Here is a 22,343-nt window from a genome sequence, read left to right as displayed (position 1 = left end):
ATAGAAAGAATTTCAGAGAATCGCAAGCTCCATTGAGAAAAGTGACTGTTAATAATGAGTGTTATCGATATGCGTTGATTTTTCGAGAACTTTGTACCAAGAAGCGGCGAGGCATATGGTTACCCCTCAACCACGTCCGTCCTCCAAATTGCCAATTACACTCAAGATTTCACAGAAAAAAATAGGATTGTATATCTCCTGTACCTTACTTTTACTCCAAATCTCACACTTCGCCGCTAATTTTAGAACTTTAAAGAGGCTCAAAGGCTAATCGTTTCAATGCGGTCTAAAGGAGTTAAGAAAGGGGAAATCTATAAGTGAACCCATATGTTTACGAAGGAATCATGTCAACAAATTTTTTAAAAAAAAATGTCGAGAATTGTCATTCTAATATATGCGACTTTTTTAAAATAAAATTTTAGCTGTCATTGCTACTAGGACCCCTTGAGACTTAACGTGGTGAGCGGATGACTACTTTGACACCGAATACGTGTTGGATTTTCTGGAGACATTGAAAGACTTGTACCCTAATTCACCGAGCAGATGAGTGATGAGAATAAGTATTACGCATAAGTCGTTGACTCGGGTCCGAATTTCCGCCTGGTCGCCGCCGCGTGAGAAGCCTCATTAGCACGAACTTGACATGACTATGTCACCTTGAGTGCCTACTTAGGATGCTGAGATGCCGCGGGTAGTGAAATGACAGAACTGTCATTCGAAAAGAGTTTCGAATTTAGAACAAAAGTGACACCGACGGCGTTTGGGATGATTCATAACTGGAACGACATAAGTTAGGAAGGACGTGAACGTAATATTTATCTCATAGCAATTACGAGCTTCTTTGATAAGCTGTTTGAACGTGGCCATGCCTGTTAGAAGTACAACTTACATTTAGATGAACCAATTGAGTATACGAAGCGGCATTAATAAAATAAAGATTTCGATCTCATATGAAATATGAGCAATTGTAGTTTCCAGATCTCGATCGGGACCTCATGACAAACTTTCCATTGCGTACATTCTCTCCCCTTTTTTAAAAAAAAAATTTTAACGAAAACAACCGGCAACGGATTCAAAATCATTGCTTTTCTATGGGGAAGTGGTTAACCCTGCTATCAACTCTTGGAAGCGAATGTTTTTAAATGCGATTTTTGTCAAGGTGGGTTGGAAAATTTGTTTTTTTGTGCTGCGTTATTGCAGTTTTACGTCAAGTTGCAGCATACCGTCTAAAGCAAGAAAATCATAATTTCACTTCAAATCTACATTAGTCTCCCATACACATACTGCTCCTATACACAAAACTTTGATCCATGCCATGCTTTTTCCTTAGCTTGAATTTACGATAGTATGTCACAGGTCACTTTGAAAACTTAAATTATTAATGCTCATTGGTTCTCTTTTAACAGAACGTTTTTGGGGGAGAAACTCTAGGATATGTAGACTTTAGGGTGGAATTGTGGCGTTTTTGCTTTGATGGCACCGTTGCAATCCGACGATTTGAACCCAGAACTTTGTAGAAGAATACTTTAAATGACCTATCTTTCCATTCTTTAAACTGCTAACTTCAAAGCATTTTAAGTACACGATTCGGTGGGAAATTTTTGGATTTTACCGTGCCGAACCTCTGTTAAATATACCAACAGTGGCAAGAACCAGTCAATTTTTAGTTTTTTGACACTGTGGCCCTTGCCCCCTCGTGGTTGCATCCGTTGGTCCATGGAGAATATTTTGAGGCCGAACCCAGGAAAATTTAAATATGATCGATGAATTTTGATCCAACTCAAAGATTTATGGCGTCACGCTCTAATGAACAGGCGGTTTCCAAGTCCACATGCCAGTGGAAATGAAATGCTTTATTTAATTTAGTTATTAATTATCTCCGAAAAGTTGACTAGTTCTAGGATTGACCTGACCCGACGCTTGGAGCGTTCGTGGAAAAGACCGAAGCCGCAAACAAGTCTAGTGGGACCTTGGCGGGCCGAAAGGAAATTAAAAGCAGGAAACCTTCCTTAATTACGCGGTATTGGACTCGCAAAGTTTAATCCCAGACCACCGTGGACCGCGCAAGTTTGGGGAGGGGGGTTGGGAGGCGGTGGCTGCCAATGCCCCTCATGGACCGAATGAAATGTACAGCGTCTGATAGCTACTAACTACCAGTAATGCAATTAAAACCTGAGTCGTTAATTTCGGACGGACTTGAGACACGGATATCTTGTCTTTCTCAATCCGCTTTATCTTACTTTAGTGAGGAAACTTCGTCAATGGTCTTAAAATGCGAGAGAATTTACGTTCACAGAATATATGATATCGAATATCTTCTAAAAAAAAGAGGCGTTTGACCTACACACTTTGGGTCCCACACCTCTGTGAGGTACTAACTTGATTGGTTCTGAAATTATAGTTGAACTTCATTCCTTCAGCCAAGAGAATTAGTCATGGATCTCTAACCCATTGACTACTTTCTGACTACGCCACCCTCGGAATATTTGTGGATATTTATTCATATTAAGAATCTAACATTAGCAGGTAAAAATTACCGGTATCGCTGTAAAAACTAAAATTTCAAAAATGTCAAAACAAATAGCTTATTCTGCACACTTTTCGGTGTCATGTATGGTCCAGAGTAGTGAGTTATAGTAATCGAGGACAAAAAATTCAAGGGCAAAAAAGTTTACGTCTAAAAATAGGGGTGGTTGCCCCATGCGTTTTAGATCTCTCTTTCAATATTCATTTTGATCATTTTTAAAGCTTTTTTTTTGACAAATGTAATACATTTTTGAGACCTTGGAAAATTTACCCTCCTGCTAAGAAATTTTGTCTCCTCCTCCTAAAAATTCGCTTAAAAAAGATATAATTTCAAGCAGGGATGGTCATGCTCGATTATGAAATTGTATGATGATTTTCGATATTACGATTATCTCAGTTAGCATGCCCTTTAGATATTCGTGATCTTCGTGTGTCCAGGACGGGTTCAAACTAGAAAAGCTCTCTTTTGGCAAACGCTAGAGCACCAGGTCGCGTAGCACGGACACCGTGAGCCTCTCCTGAAACGCAGTCTGGCCCACGCTCAGGACCGTAATGTCTTCCTTAGCTGACTAATAAGGTCGTTAACTCCAATTGATTTACAAGCGTTATTTGAACAACCGCCTCCTCTGGCCCCGAGCCCCCCGACCCCGCGGGCCTTTCAGGGCATCTCTTTTATAAATACACCGTTTTTAATGAACTCGAGCAGCGCTCTCCTAGAGGGCCGGTGACTCCTCAAGTTCGTTTCCGTAATGGTGTCAGCGCCGCCGCGCCGCATCGAACATTAACCTGATTCCTTCTCGGCCTTTTTTCATTTGGTTATTTGGGTTGTTGACATGCGTCAGTTCAACTCGGTGATTTGTCAAACGTATTGATTACCTCGATTATCGTGTTCTCGAGGAAGGAACGGTGGCTCACAGTGTCACTTTAGACGCCACAGCCATCGTCTGTATTTTTCTTCGCTCTACAAAGCAACAAGCGTCTCTGTGGGGTCAAATGTTCAGGATGATCCATCAAGCTGTGGAAAAACGCCGAATGAGAAAATAAATTTTTTCAAATTCTCACTCGTAAACTATTAATTTTTGAGAAAAGTTTTGAATATTTTTCCATTTAACTTTCACAGAAACTAGATTCAACTGCGACAGAAATTCTCTGAATTTTTTTAATTATGATGTTGAATGGACCGCGTTACTCAGAAATGAACTAAACCACATCAGCCATTGCCGAATTTAATGAGCAATTGTATATTTTATATATGAAAATTGCTCTACAAATTTTTGTGCAAATTTCAGTGAATTTTCTGCATAGTACGAAGCAAATTCCTTAAAATTTTCAAAGGAATCCCCAAACGCTCTCTTGTAAAAAAAATTAAATTGCCCACTCAAATTTGGCAATAGCTGATGTGGCTTGGTTCCTTTTTGCTAAACGCGGTCCAAATAAGATTTTAAAGTCTGAAAAGTTCGAAGTAAGCTCTCCGAGCCCTTCTTTGACAAGTCTGAATGAAAGATTATATTAAAATGAGAATGCAATGAATAAGGAGCTATGAAGAAAATGAGAAATGATGTTAGCAAGACAAAGCCGTAATAAGTAAAAAATTGTTGATCAAGATTCTTACCTTCCCCGGCAGAAACTTCAAAGCTATACTTAAAGTTTCATTTTATCCATATTTAATAAAAAAAAAGGTTCCGTAATTTTCACCAGTGAAGTTCACGGGCAAAGCAAACCCTATGAACATTTTGAAACATTACCTTCCGAATGACCCGTCAAGTGCGGTTGCGCCACCCAGAATTCATTATCATCTATTTCAGTTTGCAGTATTGCGCAACAATCAACGGTTACAGTTATTTGCTTCGTAAGGTGCGCTGAATGAAAGCCCGACTGAAACGTTTGGATTATGCATGTATCGAAGTGTGCATAAACTCAGTTGATTATTGTTACACTTGAAGATTATAGCATCCACTTTAAGGAAGAACTTTAGTTTTGTGTTGTTTTTTCTGCTCTCCTAACCCTTGAGTCGTTATCTGTGCAGACCAAGTTCTCTGGATTTGACAACTCAGTGTTCGTTGCTCGTTGCCAATGTTTGGACGGTACCCGAGTCGCTAATTATCAAAGCAGATTTTGCTAACGTGTATTGTCTTCGCAAAATTACCTTGTTTGTAGTTTCGTTTAAAATCCCCCTGAAACTATAAATAGCTTGAGATAGCCCGTTAAGTTTAAAATTGAACCACATCAATTGGAAATTCCGATTTATCTCGACAGTTGAAAGTGCTTTGTCTTGGAAATGGTGGCTGTTAACAACTTTTTTAGTTTCTACGACACCAGTGTTAGTATTTGATTCCGTCTTGGTTTTTACATTTTTTTTTTACCAATTTGTAATTGCCTCTGTTCGTTAGAAGTAAATTCAAGCTTCATCGTTTGATCAAATGAAATTCACTGTCAAAAGCGCGGGGAGATTGTATGATGAGCGGTATGTTTTAAACTCGTAAAGTTTGTTTTTGCCTAAAGAAACTGTCAACATAATCTGTTTGATACGTTCGGTAAGGGTCGATTGACCGTTTTATAAGTGAGATCTGCAAGGCAGACAAGAATAAATCAAGATTTCCAATTCCATCGATCAAGTTCAACAGCTCTTCGAACCTATTTTTCACCTTTTCAAGCAAAGTTTGGCAATGTATTCATAGTCGTATTCCTTGGGTAGCTCATCCCTTAGGTGGGCCTCATAAGGTTTACATCGTGATTATGAAAGGTTAAAGAGGTCCTTCATAAAAAAGATAAGCACGAGCTTGAAATTCAACACAGCAGTCAGCACCCTTAGAAGTAAATTCTCTCAAGAAGCTACGACATTATGACACTTCTAATACGACCGAAGCATGGAGCAAGATGGTTGTATGTTTCTCGAACAGACAACTATTCGCGCTCCACTGTGAGCGTGTTGCCTATCCAGATAATTTGAAGGCGAACTTCAAGTGAACAATATCATCTTAATGTTTCGCTCATGGTGTCCTTCATCAAACCATGTACTTTATGTTTCTCAAATAGATAATTATTCGTGGTCTCCGTAAGTTTGTTGCGTATTCGGAAATATGACTATGAGTACGGCCCTGGAGTAGATTTCCTGCCTCGCCCTCAGGGATCCTTCATTTGATCGAATAATGAATTCAGAGTCTATAAAAAGAAAGGAAGTGAGACGTCACAACGTTAATCACCAAGGTGTAAATGTCTACGTCATTTTCAATCTCACCGATGACAGTTTCGTAACAAGCACTTCAGCCGGAGAGGGTGGGCCACCTCGAGCCGTTCGCTCGGCCTCGCAGAATGAACACTTCTCTCAACGGACTGACGGTGCATCTTGGATTTTGCGGGGAAAGTTCGATTTTTTATTATTTATTGATATATTTTGCTAACTCTTATCGTGTGCAACATTGGTGCAAGTTCTGATTAAAATCTTGAGTGCAACGACTTAGTTGAGGAGGGCTCCTCTGAAATTCTCCGGACCGAAGCGTTTGAGTTGAATTATTGTTGCTGACGGTCTTTTCGGACGTTCAGCGAAGACTATCTGACTATTGATAGTTGGGAGTATCTCTGTGTGCGTGAAGTTTCGATTTTGTCAAAACTGTACTCTTGGTATAGGAGAGCTATCCGCTGTTCGAGATAAATGTCGTTGAACCCCCCAGAGACTTCTACAGAAGATAGCTTTGAGTTCTCAGTGGTAATGAATCTTTGTAATGCTTTAATCTTTATGAAGCTTTTTAACGTTTAACGTTTGTCTGAGCGATCTAGCTATCTCATTGAAACATTTTATATTCTTGTACAAAGTTTACTGAAAATATCAACACCCACAGTATTTCAATTTTCCTCTTCTTCCCCTTCCTTTTCCTCTTTATCTCATTCTTCTTCTTCACTTTTTTCTTCATCATCTTTTTCATCTCCTTCATCATCTTTGCTTCACTTCATTCCTCTTATTTTGTGTCTCCTCCTTTTCAATTTTATTTGTCTTCTCTCTCCTCTCCTTTCTCATTCTCCTTCAATTCCCTCTCTTCCCTCATCTTGTTCCTTGCTTTATCCTTATTCTACTTATTCTTCTTTCCCTCTCTTTTGATTTTTATTCCTCTACCTATCAGCACTTTCCACCATTTTTCCTATTCTCTCACATTACCTCCCACGCTTCTTTCTCTTGTTATTCTTCGTTCTTATCTGAATGTTTGAGAGAGACACGTTTTTACCACTTTAACGTATGCGATATAATCCTCGTGCCGAAAATGTGTTTGCTTCGCTTGTCTGAAATCGCTCTACAGTTAAGATACAAGGTGCTTGAATAAGAAAGTTTAGCACAACTACTTGGCTAACAATTATCTAAAACATTAAGTATCTACGTGAAAAATTGCAAGCCTCAAGCACCCGTATCGTGAGTGATTTGATATAGACGGTCGGCGCCATTCGTTGGCATTCTACAAAAATATTGATATTTTATTCCAGAACCATGAATTAATTCCATCCAATACATTCAAGCACTCTTTGGATTATCTGGTGATTGTCACTAGGAGACAAAATTTGTCATTTAACATCGACAACAAAATTAAGTGTGCCAAACACGACCGAAATCATACGGGCGCACTATTACTGTTCTCTAATCTGCGAAACCATAACCTTCTGGAAACCTCGCACTTGTGCATTTCGGATTGTGTTCCATCCTTTTACTCTTTTGTCGGTTTTTTTTTTTATACATCTTCTGCTAAACGGAACCAAATTCAGCAGTTTTTTTGACAACCTGTCATCTGCCGCACTCTGTGCATGAATATCCTGCACATAAGATGCTCCGTCATATCATGAACGATATGGTCTGTTGGGCATCCATGATCTCCCCATTCCCCATTCTGAGCGCGATCCCGCCCAATTTTAAATTGCTCCAAATGCTGCCGCTAAATGAATCGATTCTTCTGAAACAGACACAACGTAATGACTGGTTTGGTTAACGCTATTCGATTGAACATGTTCAGGGAAGTGCCCAAGTCTAAAAATAAAATGCAGAAAACGAAAAATCGAACTCAGCCGAAAATTTTTCATTGAATGGAAAAAATTTTTAGCACATGCCATTCAATTACCAAGCAGAGTCCTGGTATCCAAAAATACGAAAATCTCGGGTCCTTTAATAGTGCACTATCAGCGCATTTCAAACGTGAAGTCGGACACTTTCCGGAACAAGAATTTGTGCCCGCATAATATTTTAAGAGTAACTAGCAATGCACAACGCCTGAGGCGTGAGGCACTTCAGGGGGTTGGACCGCAAAGCGGTCAGACGGCGCAGCCTACCAGCCAATGTAAAGCGAAGACGGAGTATAAAAAAAATGAAAAATAATAAAAGATGCGTATGGTCCTATGTCTGGAGTAAAATGGAATTTTCTTTTTTTCCGAGTTGCGAACTTACCGAAGCATATGTAGGATATTCAACTGTCTCTGATTATGTCGTTAACTCTGTGTTCCTGCTTGGTTGAGGTTAACTAATTGTTTTTTGTTTTTGTTGACAGATGGTGCTGGTGGAGCAGTCGCAGCGTCCGTACCGGTTCGGGATGACCCTACTGTGCGTGGGCGCCCTGTTTAACTGGCTGGGGGTGGCCGACTCATACTCGGACCCCGTGCCGGCCATCAGGTACATCGGCGTCGGGCTCATCGCAGCCGGGGCCATCCTCATCTGCCTGGCCATGTGCTTCTGGATGAAGAGCGTTCGTCCTGCCACCGTCAATATCGATAGTGTAAGTCAAATCTACTTCAAAGCCCAGGTACACCTGTAAGTTACAAGCACTTCTTGAAAGTGAAACACCAATAGGCAAGGAGGATTTCGATAACTCGATGTTGAGCGATCGAAATCCTGGTCCCTTATTGGTGTTTCACTTTCAAGAAGCGCTTGTGACTCACACGTGTATCAGATACCCACGATAATTTAATAAGTTGAGGTTTTAGCACTCTGAAGAGGGATTTGAGAATCGATCAATCAATTGATTATTTCTAGATTTTCGGACATTTCTCAAGAGTTTTTGAGTATCAAATCACGCTGTGGGCCCTGTGTCGTAAGGGCGAATCTCAGTTTCTACGTGGGCTCTGCTCTCCATATAGCTCAATCGGCTCGCATGGAAATAGAGTTACGCCCTTACGTTAGAGGTACGACGATTTGTGCACACACTTTGACCGAAGAGACATTTTGAGGTTGCTTTGAAAATACATTCCGAGTGAACATCGCAAAAAGACAAAACGATATTTACTCAGGATGTATTCTCGGGGCTATTTCAAAAATTTCTTTGGTGAATTTTTTTTGATGTGCAAATACCTGATGGGACTATCGCGCGATATGATGCGTGGGGAAAAACAATTTCTTTTAAGAAATGTCTAAAAATCTGAGGAATAATATATTGATAGATCGACTATTGGATCGTTAATCGTTCTCTAAAGTGTTAGATAACCAACCCTAAAAATACCTTACTTGAAAAGAACAGAGACATGTGTAATCTCAGAAGGGGGAAAAGCTCCTATAGGGCGTGGGAACTCAAATTGCTCAGTGCCGCGAAAAAGCCGGTTTGCGGTGAAAAATGTCGATTTTCAGTTTTCGATTCTAAACTTCTTTTCTACTTCTAATTTTTTCTAATTCTGAACACCGCACAGAGAAATTGATGACTAAAGTGGAAAACTACGTATCTTAATTGCGGTGTTTCAAAATCTCTCCTCTCGTTTTATTTTTTCAAAGAAAAACAAGTCAACCATATTCTTGGAAATTTTTACGAAGTATTCTGCGAATAAACAAGAAAAAGCAGGTAGTTTGTTTAGAAATTAAGTTGACTAGCTTTTCAATAAAGAATGGAATTTGATAGAAATTCTGCAACGTTGCAAACGGTGATACGTGGTTTCGCATTTTGGTCATCAAAATGTAACCAGGTGAGACAAAAGTTAAGTTGAGAGATTAATGCTGTTTTTCGCAAAATGATGATTGATGAACAACGTGTTGAGCATGGTCTCCTCAAATCCTAAGAGTAAAGTGGATTCTCAATAGTAATTTGTTAAAGTATGAGATGCTTGCCCATCACGGGGAACAAGAATGGAAATCTTTTAATAATGCCGTACAGATATACATCACGGGTATTTAGATATTTTTCCTGTTCATGAACTTCAAAGCTCTGAGAACCTTGATTATTATCTCCGCTCACATAAATTATCTCGCAGCAGTGTCACTGCACTTCAACGAGGAAAATAAACCCGTGCGCTGCAGTTTATTTTCGCATTTTCCTGCAAAAATAATCATAATAATTTACTTTCATCATACACGAGTGAGAGTTAAAAAAACGTACAAATAGTGGCACCTTTTCCCCTATTTTTACTCTATCGCTGATATAACGTATGAAAAGTCCGGACGCGGAATCTTATTTCCAGGTCCCGATTACGTCGTATCAATGATCGAATATAGGAAATAGGGAAAGCCATGCCATGACCTTAAGGCTCAAGCTGAAAGCGAGGTGGGCAAATTAGCAACCGGAAGAAATCCTCTTCTTCCGTCATAGAAATTCCGAATAAACTTCCATGAACTTTCAAGATTAATACAAATATTTGATCAAAGTTAACGGTAACAAAATCGAGAGTGAATGATGAGTGTGTTTTGGATAAGCGCAAGACCAATCCGTAACAGTTGAATAACTCTTCCATTGAATTTAATGCGATTTAAAAGTAAAAATACATGGTTTTTCCGCGTGAAATATCGGTCCGTAACATACAGGTCCACTTCCCTATTGTTCTCTGCTCTTTAATTAGCTCTATTGTCTCATAATTCCACGGGCCTCCATTGAAGATTTTTTACTCTACATATAACGTGAGTTGAGAAAAAAGTGATAGGCGGTTTGAAAATACTCCTGCGTATTATACAAATATAGATTTAAGTTGCAAAATAGCTTCTTTTTTACGTTAATATTGGGTATCTAAATTTAAAATTGAATGTATACCCCAAAAAGATTATGTACGTATCTCCGTGCGTCATTTTTGCGTTCCTTAAAGCCACAATGTTTTGGAAGCGACACACTTTTATGAAGTACTGTGATTCTTTTAATTATATACCGGAACATCTGCCATCTCTATCATTCAGTGCTGGTTGAATAACTGAGGATAGTAAAAATTCTCTGATGGTATGTTTAGTTCAATGTCCGTTATATGTGTAAATTCTCCCCCCCCCCCCTCTCCCGTGTAGAAAAAACGTACGTCCGTAACTAGCTTTCAGAGCTATTTTTTATCCATTTCATTCCTTTCCCAGTGTTAAATAAACTAGTTAACTTCGCAGATTTTTTTGCGATGGTGAGTAAGTCGTTCTTTTCAAGCAGCATTGCAATTTATTTAGGCACTTGTTTTCATTTCGCTAAATTCGGTCCGTACATGTTTCCAATGCAAAACGAAGGTGAAAGTTGCGTAAGTTCAAAAATACGATTGTGAATGGACCATTTTAGATTAATAGTTTTTAGGAATATTGAACGACTTGTGTATCGGTGCCTCTTTTAAAGCCATTTAATGGTTCGCAAAAATCGCCCACACATTAATCAAGGCGCACCAATAAAGTTGGTCCAAGGGCAAATCCATTCAATCAAGTTATGTCTATTTTATGGCACGTAATGACAAAATGATTAAAATCCTGCACCCTGAGGTAAATGAATTTTATGACACCAGTACATTTAACGGAAAGGCACTAAACCGTTACACCGTATAAGGCACTAAAATTTGGCAGCTCCACTTGCGACAAACGTCTTAAATCGGGCTTAGTTCTGAGGTAGATCGCAAATAGGCAACCAATTAAACTTTTTAAGAGAGTGGCGAGGCGATCTTGTAACGATCACAAAGTAGACAATTTCAAGTTACTATGCAGTGACAGTTTGAGAGCCGCACTAAAAACTGTGTGGTTGTACGGGGCACCATATAAAAAGGGCGCTAAAAATGGCCTATCGCCATCCGCTCAGGCGAGACAGTTCATTTATCCAACATTGTCACAATATTGCCAATTGGTTCATGTATGTCGTATGACATTTTTGCTAAATAAAAAAATGTATATAAATATTCTTTGATGAAGTATTGTTTAATATTTAGATATATTCTCAACATTAGTTTAATATTTAAAAAAAATATTTTCATCTAAATCTTGAATGAACATTAAAATAATGTTTCTTAAAATATCAAATAATACTCGTAAAATATTGAACAAATATTACTGACGATATACTAAATAAAAGTTTAAAAAATACTGAAAACCTACTCAATAAAAACCATCCCAATGAATCAATGTAATACCTTTCAGTAAGCCAGTAAAGTCAAGACTCTTAGGCTAAAGTTATCCTGAAATTGCTCGCGAGTAATTTCTTTTTCACGGGAATCGCTCATTGTACTTTCTCCTTTCTGCTCATCAAAACACAGTGAGCTTTATTCGCGACTTGCACTATATTGCTGCGCGCACTAATCGCGCCACGCATTGAGCGCGGGTGCATGGGAAGCCAAAACGCCTTCATTTCGTTCAATATGCAACACGGACATCCATCGAGCACGAATAGTTGTATCCAGGGGCTACTTACGATGCTGCGTCGCATCGCTGCGTCCGCTCGCAAAGACATAATTGTGGTGGATTAAACACAGAGTCCTGTCTAGTTTCATGAATGATAGAAAGTGAACTTCTTTTTCTTCTTTACTTTAAATGCGGAAACTTGGTCCCGCGGTATTTTTTCAGCGTAACAGCAATTAATTTTTATCAATTAGTTTTAAAATTCTCAATACAAAAAAAAAAAAAAAACCGTAAATAATCAACAAATTTTACTTTGACTATGAAAAAGGGACGTTTTCATTTCATGTTGGGCAAGACAATCGTGTGTGTCATCTTCTGCATGCATTGCTTAGTCACGTTTTCAACAAATACCAAAAAATAATGTAAGTTATACGGCAGAGAATGGCACCATTTTGCTCGAGACGCCGGTTAGTACAGATCTCTCGCGAGATATTGTGGACTTACTGCTGTTTTGTTGAAAATGATGTCAATGTTTGCACACCAGTGGCAATTTTTGAGCGTTGAAAACACGGTTTTTCCTCCATTTACATGTGTATGAAACATTCCATTCTCGGTGAGGCTGCTTGCCTCACCTAAAATCCATATTTTTGTTGGATTTAAATGGAGGAAAAATCGTGTTGCCAACGTGTAAAATTGCCACTGTTGCACACTCAAAGCTCTTCCCACAAGCTTCGAAAGGCGAAAATTGCTGTTTAAAAGGAGGCATTCAGTTCATTTATAGGTTGGGTTTTACAGATAACTCGATTTTAAATATTTGGTCTTTACTGCTCTTTACAAGAGTTCAGAGGCCCATCCTTTAGCAGCTATACTGATCAACCCCCGTCCCGCTCCTGGTGTGATGGGACAAGGGGCATTCAAATCAAGTTCTCTCATTGCCAAATTTTGTTCCTGTGGGAATGAACAAACACTAATCCGAATATTCATTTTGTTACAGGAGGCGGGTATGCACGTAGAGTCGCTCGAAGGTCCAGACCTCTCGCTCGAGAAGCCGCCAGATTACGCCACGGTCGTGGACGTTCCCCCGTGCTACGAGGACGCCATCAAGCTGAACCCTGCGGCCCTCCTTCCCCTGCAGAACTACACGTTCATCGACAAGTGCGTGAGCTCCAAGGAGGACACCGCGCGGGTCAACATCGCCGACCCGAGCCACGACCCGAAGAAGACCGGCGACAAACCCAGCGAAGACACCGTCGCTCCGAACAACAGCAACAACAACACGCTGAGCAGGGTGCTCCGCAAGAGCATCCGCGGGATCCGGAAGCAACTCGGTTCGGCGCCAGAGTGCAGCAGCGTCGAGGCGCCCACCACGAGCCGCTCCTACAACGTCGTCGCCGTCGTCCCTTCGAAACTCGCCCCCGTCCACAAGACCACTGCCACGGACGTCCACCAGGGCCCGATGGGCGACCCCCCGGCCTACGAGGAGACGGTCGCCATCAGCAACTGCCAGAAGGACGCCGCGCCAACCTTGGAGGCCTCGACCTCCGTAGACATCAGCTCGTCGTCGACCTCCGTAGACGTTAGTTCCAAACCCTGCCGCGTGTCGGAAGACGGCGCTGCGGTCGGGGGAGTGGAGCTTCCTGAATCGCCGACCCCCGAGATCGGGGTGATCAGTAATAAGGTCAATGACATTATCTCCAGCGCCCAGTGTGAGGCCCAGAGGAACTCTAGTTTAGCCTACGTGGATCCGTCGAGGAATCGTTAACTCCCGGGTTTCGCCGAGTGGGAAACTCGGGTTGTTGGAGGTCCTCGTTCGGACGCGGATGCTTAGCTCCTGAATCGCCGTTTTATGGTGAAATTCGATCAAGTTCCTGGATTTATTAAGTCAAGTTGGCACCGGTTCATCGGTATGGTCAACCGTGCTCGGTTCTCAGAGAGCCGGGTTGAATCCACAGAGCATAGTCAGCTCTTGAAATAATTTATCGTGGGGTTGCGTCGCCGTTAGGGGGTGTACACCCTATTTTTCGATGCGAACAACTTCATGCTGGGCGGATATTTTTTCCTCTTTTCGCTGAAGTTATTTGGAAGAGAAAAGGGAAGATGTAGTTGTCACCTCCTTCCCAGCTTCCGCCTGTAAAGAAATGCACAAATGGAGGAAATCTTAAAAGGAGACAAAAATGCATAATGTCTTGCAGAATGTTTCGTTCTCTGTTTTCCTATGTTTCACGCCAGAAAGTGAAACTTCGTTGGATTTTATGATGCATTTATCAAGTGGTGTCAAATAGGTAAGCCACTGCACAAAATTTTATTCGTTTACCGCCATGAATCGTTGAATCTATGTATGTTCCGATCTCTAAAAACATTTGCTCGTGACGTATAGGAGAATTTTGTTTAATAAATGTGATAGTATGGAGAAATGTTATACTTCTTTGGGAAAGGGAGGCTGCAAACTTCGATGTGTTTGTAAAACTAAAATTTTAGATTTAAATATTTTAAAAACCTGAGCCTCCCATGCACCAGCCCCACTCGACATAATACTGAGTGCACCACTACCAGATGAGATCGTAGAGAATCGAGAGGAAACATTCACATAACATGCCAAGAAATGTCACATTCTGCATTTTCCACTATCTTCTGTGTATTTTCATTTTTTGACGCTCACCAGATATGATTCTAAGTAACATTCAAATTGGATAAGCTGTCATTGTTCAATTGAGATTATCACACAAAATATTTGAAGTATTGCCTTTATTGTTTATTTTCTATTGTAATTTATTCTGCATTTATAATCTTCCAACTAGGAGCAAACAAGCAGTGCTCAAATATACTTTTTCCAGCTATCGCCTCAAGAATACTGAACATATGATTTTTGCTCTACTCAGTGGGAAACCACCATAATTTAATTCCATTAATGTAAAATGGCTTTTCTGTCATTATTTGCCTGATACTACTTTATTGTCAATTTCCAGCAAAAATGCATTTTAAAAAGAGAAGCTATTCAAAAAGATACAGAAATTTAAAAAGGATAATCTAGGAAGTATTGCACTACCCTAATTAAAACACTTCTTTCCGTGCATATTTTTTAACTTATTAGATTGTGTTTAAAGCTGAAAATTCTCAGTTGTATTCTTTACATAATTAGGTAACTTTAAAGAAGATAATTCGATTTAAGACTCATCGATAACCGAGAGAAATTTTGATAATTTGTACGTCATACTAATCTTGTAATGCTCTTCCTTGTCATTCAGTTGTTGTATATGTTGCTGATTTGTTTAATTTATTAATTAATCAATCAATTGATTATTTAATTAAGTACGAATTAATTAGCATTTTTATCGTTCTGTTAAAACTTTGAGACTCCTCAAGACTTGCGTGCAAGAGTGTCATTAGTTGCAAGTCTCATTTCATGTGTGAGCTCACTTTTAACCAGTGGCGTGGCGTGCTTTGCGATATATCGATTGATCGGCCATTTAAACCTATGGAAAAGTATCGATAAACAGGGTGTTCGCAGCGAACATCTTAAAAATCGATTATTTACCACAGCTTCAAATGGGGAAATATCGATAGATCGCAAAGCACGCCACGCCACTGCTTTTAACATGCTTCATCAAGCAGGAAAGTATTCGCAATTTTCATCTCAGGGTAATCAATTCCGCGCTAATTAGTAACATTGCCACTCCAAGTGACTTACAATCGAATGTTGTAAAATTCTAGTTTATAAAACATCTAGTCTCGTGTTTTGATTTGAAAATTCAGATTATAGGTGTATAATTTAGTTTACGTTACGTTTAAAAAAACCAACAAACTTTATGATGCCATCGTACCATGTTTCTATTACTCTAGCAAGCTCATGCGCTAGAGATAAATGAGCACTTCTCCGGTTAGAAACTACACTAATTGTACAGTCAATATCAGTATTTTTGTAAAAGACAGTTGTCGATCAGTGGCGAGGCGGAAATGATCGATTATCGATATGCCCGTATTGAAGCTATGGTAAAGAATCGATTATTAAGGTGTTCGCTGCAAACACCCTATTTATCGATCCTTTTACATAGGTTTAAATGGCAGATCAATCGATATATCGTAAAGCACGCCACGCCACTGTCATCGATGACGTGAAAAACTTTTTATTCGCGCCACGCAGAGAGGATTTTATTCGTTTCGACTATATTAATCGCCAATCTCGTTACATATCACTATTTTTTTAGCGTTTGAAGCACAAATAGCTTTTTCAATCCGTCGATTGCACATTGAGTCAAATCGTGGATATTCGGACGACAACATCTGTTATCAAATTCAATTATCCTTCACCCCTCGAGCCAGAGACTGCAGTGCAAAATGAATCGGTCGCTTCGGTCAATGCCAGGCGAAGCGTCCAAACCTCGTAGCTAAATCTATTATCCACGCTGCTGATCCACTTAATGAGCCTAACGCTATTTCTCACTACGCGGCAACGTAACGTCAACCGCGCTACGTTACGCCATCTGCTGTACCGCGGCTTCTCTCAGGATCCGAACACAACCGGAGGCTCCTTAAAGCGGTCGTCAGAAACCATCCACCCTCGCGGATCTAATTAGATAACTCTATCCTAAGCAACAACGCCGTATGAACATCCGTGCGTTGCCAAATTTTTTCCGATAAAATGGGAATTGTCTCGAAGACTTTAAAATTTTTTCCTCTAAATTTTCAAGGAATTTTACTCTTAAGTAATTTGTTTCATTGTTCCTAAAATTCTAAAGGAAAAAAATTCTTAGCTTTTCTCTGAAATACATACTTTATCTGGGTAAATTAGGCAACATCCGAAAGTCCATACGGCGTTGTTTCTCGGCGCGGCAGCCCTGTCGATTATTCGCAATGCCCAATTAAGTATAAATAATTTAAACGACTACCCCTAAGATATTTTGTTGAGTGTTTGGGTACGATTGGATATACGCTCAGGAAACGTGACGAGTTCGGCTTCCTTATTTGGGACCATTATATAATTTTCCATCAATGTGTCGTTTAATTTCATCTCGGCTCGTGTATGGAACTCCTCTCGTTTAATTTGCAGGAAATTCAAAGTACACCCTCGGTAAACCATCACCCTTTGTCAAGCGGTTTTACCTCTTAAAAATGTTTCCTTTTAAATCTCCAAATGCCGATGCAGATTATTTTACGTGATTATATTGTCTTTAATCGCTGTTTTATCTCTACGAAAGAGTATGTTTTGAATTAAATGAACTTAATCGAAACAAAATCTCCGGGGGCAGGCTGATGCTTGAGCTGCACTGGAAAAAAAGTCCCTTGGATCTAGAGTCCAGACTCTTAAAAACATTGACAAGAAAAAAAACTCTTGATTCAATCGGAATTTTTGCTTGAATCAAAAGGAGATCTGCCTGAATCAAGAGGCTCGGCTCTTCGATGCAAGAAAACATCGGATCGAACCAAGAGTATTTTCTCTTGTTAATATATTATTAAGAGATCCAAGCTACTTTTTTTTTCCAGTGCGCGTAAAACTATTTTTAATGGCCAGAAATACAGACAAATAAATAATAAACGTGACTTACAGCCATCAGCATAGTTCTAGACTCCTTCTAAGACGCGTGAAAAACTTGTTAACTTAAAAGAATTATCCTTTAACAGGATTTAAGCCCTCACACTGCATTTATTACACCTCGAGATCAAGGACCGTTGATCATACTTGATATTATCTAAAAATCGCATATGGGATTTAAATTTGCGTTGGAGCAGCACGCACCTTTCCCCTCATCCAAATGGTTGTATTTATGGTAAAAGGAACTATGTTCTGCGCAAACCCTGTACACATAGTCCCTTTTAGCACAAATAACATCCAAATTCATTGCAGCTAGTAAACGATCCATCTCGTTAGAGGTAATTACGTGGAATATTTCTCGGCTATGCTTGAGAGTTAACGTCTGAAGTCGATTTGGATGGCAAAAACGTTGCCATATTTCAAATGAAAGTAAATTTAACTGCACGATGTAAAACTGAACCATGTGTTAAACGGCAACGAGGGTTGGCAAAGTTTTCCGACACCCGCGTGTCACATCCTCCAGAAATCCAACTTTGATTAAATTTAATTTAAGTTTCCGCAATATTCGCCGATTTCGGCTCAGACCGGCAAGCGCTTCAATTTCTGGCGTTAATCGCCCGATTAATCTACTTTGTCGGGTTAAACCGCGTAAGTCTAACTAAAACCCAACACGAATACGTGGTTTTTGCCTAGCAAGTACTTTTTTGATGCGTAATCGCGTTCGAAAGTTTATCTTCATAAAAACTAACATTCCATGTTATACAAATAGGTACACACGGCGTTCACTTTTTATCCAACCGGTTGCTCACTCTCTGAGGGGAAAAAACTCGAATTAGGTCATCGCACTCGAAAAATTACCTGCTACTGTGAGAAATATTGCCTAAGTTTTACACAGAAAAAGTTTAATAGCAAAAACAAACGATTTTAAAGCACAACCAGAAAAATTATATCACGACAACTATACATATCGTGGTTACAGTTAACATTTTCTACGGCATTGCGTATAGATCACCTCCATATTTCAACAAGAGTGTCTCTCAGCGCGCCAAGAAACTTTGGAAGTTACCGTTTTTCTTGCGACACTGAATCTAATTTCTTTAACGCATTTCTCAATTGTTTTTTTCCGGTTCGTGCAAAAATAATTATTGCTGCCCGTTTACATTGAGCTTCATTGGTTTAACTTTTGAAAAACGACTACGAATAAGACAAAATTACTGTTAAATTTTCACATACAGAATATCTACTTTTGAAAATACAAAATTTCGTAGGTATTTAACCCGAACTCGGATAGGTCTAATTTCTCTCTCACGCTGCGCGAAAAAATAAACGGAAGAGAAAAACCTCAAGTGAATAATCTCCCGATTATATGGACCGCGTTTAACAGAAAGGAACCAAGCCACATCGGCTGTTGCCACATTTAACTGAAGTATTTAATCTTCTACAAGAGAACATTTGTGCGAATTTTTTTGAAAATTTTAGGGGATTTGCCTAGTAACATGCAGAAAATTCACTGAAATTTTTAAACAAATCCGCTTCACCGTTATCATGTAATAAATTAAATTGCCCAGCTAAATTTGGCAATAGCTGATGTGGCTTGGTGCCTTTCTGCTTAACGCGGTCCATATGTAACTCGGTCAAAAAAATCCGGCCGCAAACCAAAATATGAACCACTAGTTTCGTTGCAATGTTCAATTTCGTAAATTGGGCTCTGGAAAAGAGGGGTACACATCGACTCTTGTTGCAATTAAACTCAGCATTTCAAAACACCACTCACGACATCCACTAACTGCTCGCCGAGGTTCTCGCGTGTGCGCCAAATATATAGACCGCGCTTACTTCGATGCTTAATTAACACGCTAGGAATGCTCACGAACGAAGAGGAAATTTCTTAAGATTAAAGTAAACACAGGAACTATCCAACTAAAAAAGGCAAAAATTCAGCTCATTTTTTTTTTACCTCAATTTAAACCGTGGATATTTATTATGCGATAATTGTTCATATTTCATTGTAAATCAGAGGAAATACGAGGGCTATTATATACAAGGGCGCCAAAAAATTATACTGTACCATATCGACAGTGCAACTGGAGAAACATTATTGACATGTCCATATTTCAAAATCTCCACTCATACCTCATTTTTCCGAGAGAATTATTGCTTACTATTTTTTCGTACAATTTTCAGAGAATATTTTTGACAAAGCGGAGAAATGTCATGCGGAATCTCGCGCTATAATGATTTTCGGTTTTCCCTGAGAATTTTTTATGGATGATAGTTCCGCGACTTTGCAAACGGCGATGTATGTTTTCCCGTTTTACCATCGATTCGATACATGGCTCGCTTATCTTATGAAAAGTGTCCTGCGTCATTGTCGACGCGTCTCGCTCTCTTATGATTCGCAACAAGCAGTTGTAAACAAAGCTTTTCAAAGTTTTGCTCCCAATGTATTTGTCATCTAGGAACTTAAGTTTCAACCTACAAGATCTCAACATAAAAATTCCAAGTGCTCGATTACTCGTTATACGCAGGGTTTTCTCAAGCACTTCATCGTGTCGATTCCGAATAGGTGCAAAGCCACTCTGATAAAATCTGCTCAGAAAACACTGCATGTCCAGGCCGTAATAGAAAGTTCTCATACTCTATCTGAAGTCTACCTTAGTAATAGTTATAATCATGACCCTCTTCTGGTCAAATTTTCTTAAAGTTCATTTGGTAATTAAACGCAAATAAATTAAATCGCTCCTTTCGACAGAGTAACTCCTACAAGAAAAACAATCTCAAATGCACGTCCTTTTTGTGTCATCACCTGCTGGTTCAGGAAAAACATATTGCGTCCAATTGAAATCTTAAGCTACATGAAATATTCTTGGATATGCTCCATTTTTCCTCACTGTGAATTTTGAACGAAATATTCATGTAAGAATAACTGTATGATTATTTTCACAAAATTAAAGAATGAAAATTTTGTTCCCTAAACCAAAACGATAAAATTACCAAAAAAGGAAAAAAATGAAATTTTCTGACTGTGCGTAATATTCCACCGAGAGTTTTTGTATTTGCAAAACTTATTGTCAGGATCAATTATTGAATTTGTCTTTTTTTCTTTAATGATGGCTGGTCCTGTCAATTTATTACGTGAGTCCCATCTCCAAAATTTTCGGTTTGTAGTTTATGAAAATAAAGCCGTCCACGGAAAGGTCAACCAAATACATGTAAATAGACATGGCCTGACTGTGAACGATACAAGACTGATAATCGTAATACTTACCGCACTAAAGATTATGTATATAGTCATTAATGTACATAAGTTTAACCGTGTTATGTTTTAAGGTTGTATTATTTTGTAAAAAAAAAGTCCTGAATAAATTGAGTGAATTGTGTTCCGTTTAAGTTTGCCTTATTTTCTAAGTATGACTGTGTAATCCCTTTATCTGTGCAACATAAAAAGCATCTTAAATGCATGATGAACACCTCAACGAGGCCAAATTTGCCGCACAACATGATGTACCCTGGTAAAAATTGGCGATAAGAGCTGCGTTTCAAAATACCATAGGAATTCTTATAGCCGGCTAAAGAAGGCTACAGAAAATCATATAGCTGGCTGTAGAATGCGGAGAAAATCATACGGCCGGGCTATACGAAGCGATAAAAAATTAAGCAGCCGGGCTATAGTTCCAATAGCCGGGCTTTACACTTTATCGCCTGGCTGTTGCTTTTTCGCCATCGATTATAAAAGGCTATAAGAAATCGTGTAGAAATTCGTGTGCTTTGGAAATCATTAAGTTTGATACGGAACCACCTTAATATTTACAAAACACACGTTGTATTTTCCTTTAATACATATTTTTTTTTCATCAATTAAAACGAGAATAATCCATACAGGATGTGCAAAAATTTCAAAATCATGAGTTGAATAACGCTGGCTCCGCCAGATTAAATATTAGAGCCTAACACAAAGCGGAGCAGCGGCGACGCACTGGCGCCTACAAACCTAACGGGGATACTTCACGCATTGCGCAACGCGTGAAGTATCCCTGTTAGGTTTGTAGGCGCCAATGCGCGTTTCGCGCTGGCTGCCCGAGTGGCGAGTGCCCGCCTGCCGCACCGCAGCGTGCCACGGCGCTTGAAGCAACTATTTCACACCAGAGGTATTGCACAGTATCATGCGAGACTGACGGCGCTCTAATATATGAGGAATGGCAGGCATCCACGCATCCATCAAAAGTACGGAGCTTTCCTCGCTAAATAAATCAAGATACTACGGCCCAAAAAGAGAGCAGTGGTCCAAAAACTCACAAAGTCCTAACATCCGTAATTAGTGACGTTTAGCATACACTTTATCGCCTGACTGTGAGTTGCTTAGTTCGACTATAAAAGGCTATAAGAAATTGTGTAGCCAGCTATAGAAGCTATTGGAAATCTTACAGCCGGCCGTAGGTCTATGATATTTTGGAACACAGATTCTACTGCCAATTTTTACCAGGGTACAAAAAAGACTGATTTCAAGAACCGAGACGCATAATAGGCACAATTCTTCGGGAGAAGTCAAATTATTACAATTACTGTATTACGCCCCCCTTTCTCCCCCCAAAAATCTGAATGTTTTCTGCTAATGCAAAGAGGCACACAGGAACCCTTTTTTGGTCCATATCACCGTTTAGAGTAAGGTCAAACATCCCATGGAGCCCTTGAACTTTTGAGCTTAATTTTTATAATTTCGACTTTAGCTATTACTATAATTTATTAACCACACCAAAAAAGCATATTATATTTTGCCGC

General features: G+C 39.5%; 1 protein-coding gene across 5 annotated transcripts in view; it reads left to right on the top strand.

The window, feature by feature from the left end:
- Window positions 1-20,954, top strand: part of LOC109043025 (uncharacterized) — a 90,532-nt gene extending 69,578 nt beyond the window's left edge. For 3 of the 5 annotated variants that reach the window (XM_019060046.2, XM_019060049.2, XM_019060047.2), the window contains exons 2-3: window positions 8,049-8,273; window positions 13,029-20,954. In XM_019060046.2, coding sequence (XP_018915591.2) covers window positions 8,049-8,273; window positions 13,029-13,796 — 993 coding nt within the window. In that variant the 3' untranslated portion in view covers window positions 13,797-20,954. Of the gene's footprint in view, window positions 1-4,429; window positions 4,847-5,562; window positions 6,233-8,048; window positions 8,274-13,028 lie in introns of those variants that run through there. The other 2 variants (XM_072305637.1, XM_019060045.2) reach the window with 2 other exon arrangements.
- The last annotated feature ends 1,389 nt before the right edge of the window (window positions 20,955-22,343 follow it).

Source organism: Bemisia tabaci, unplaced genomic scaffold (assembly GCF_918797505.1).
Source record: "Bemisia tabaci unplaced genomic scaffold, PGI_BMITA_v3".
Classification (NCBI taxonomy): Eukaryota; Metazoa; Arthropoda; class Insecta; order Hemiptera; family Aleyrodidae; genus Bemisia; species Bemisia tabaci.
This window is presented reverse-complemented; position numbering and strand designations above follow the sequence as displayed.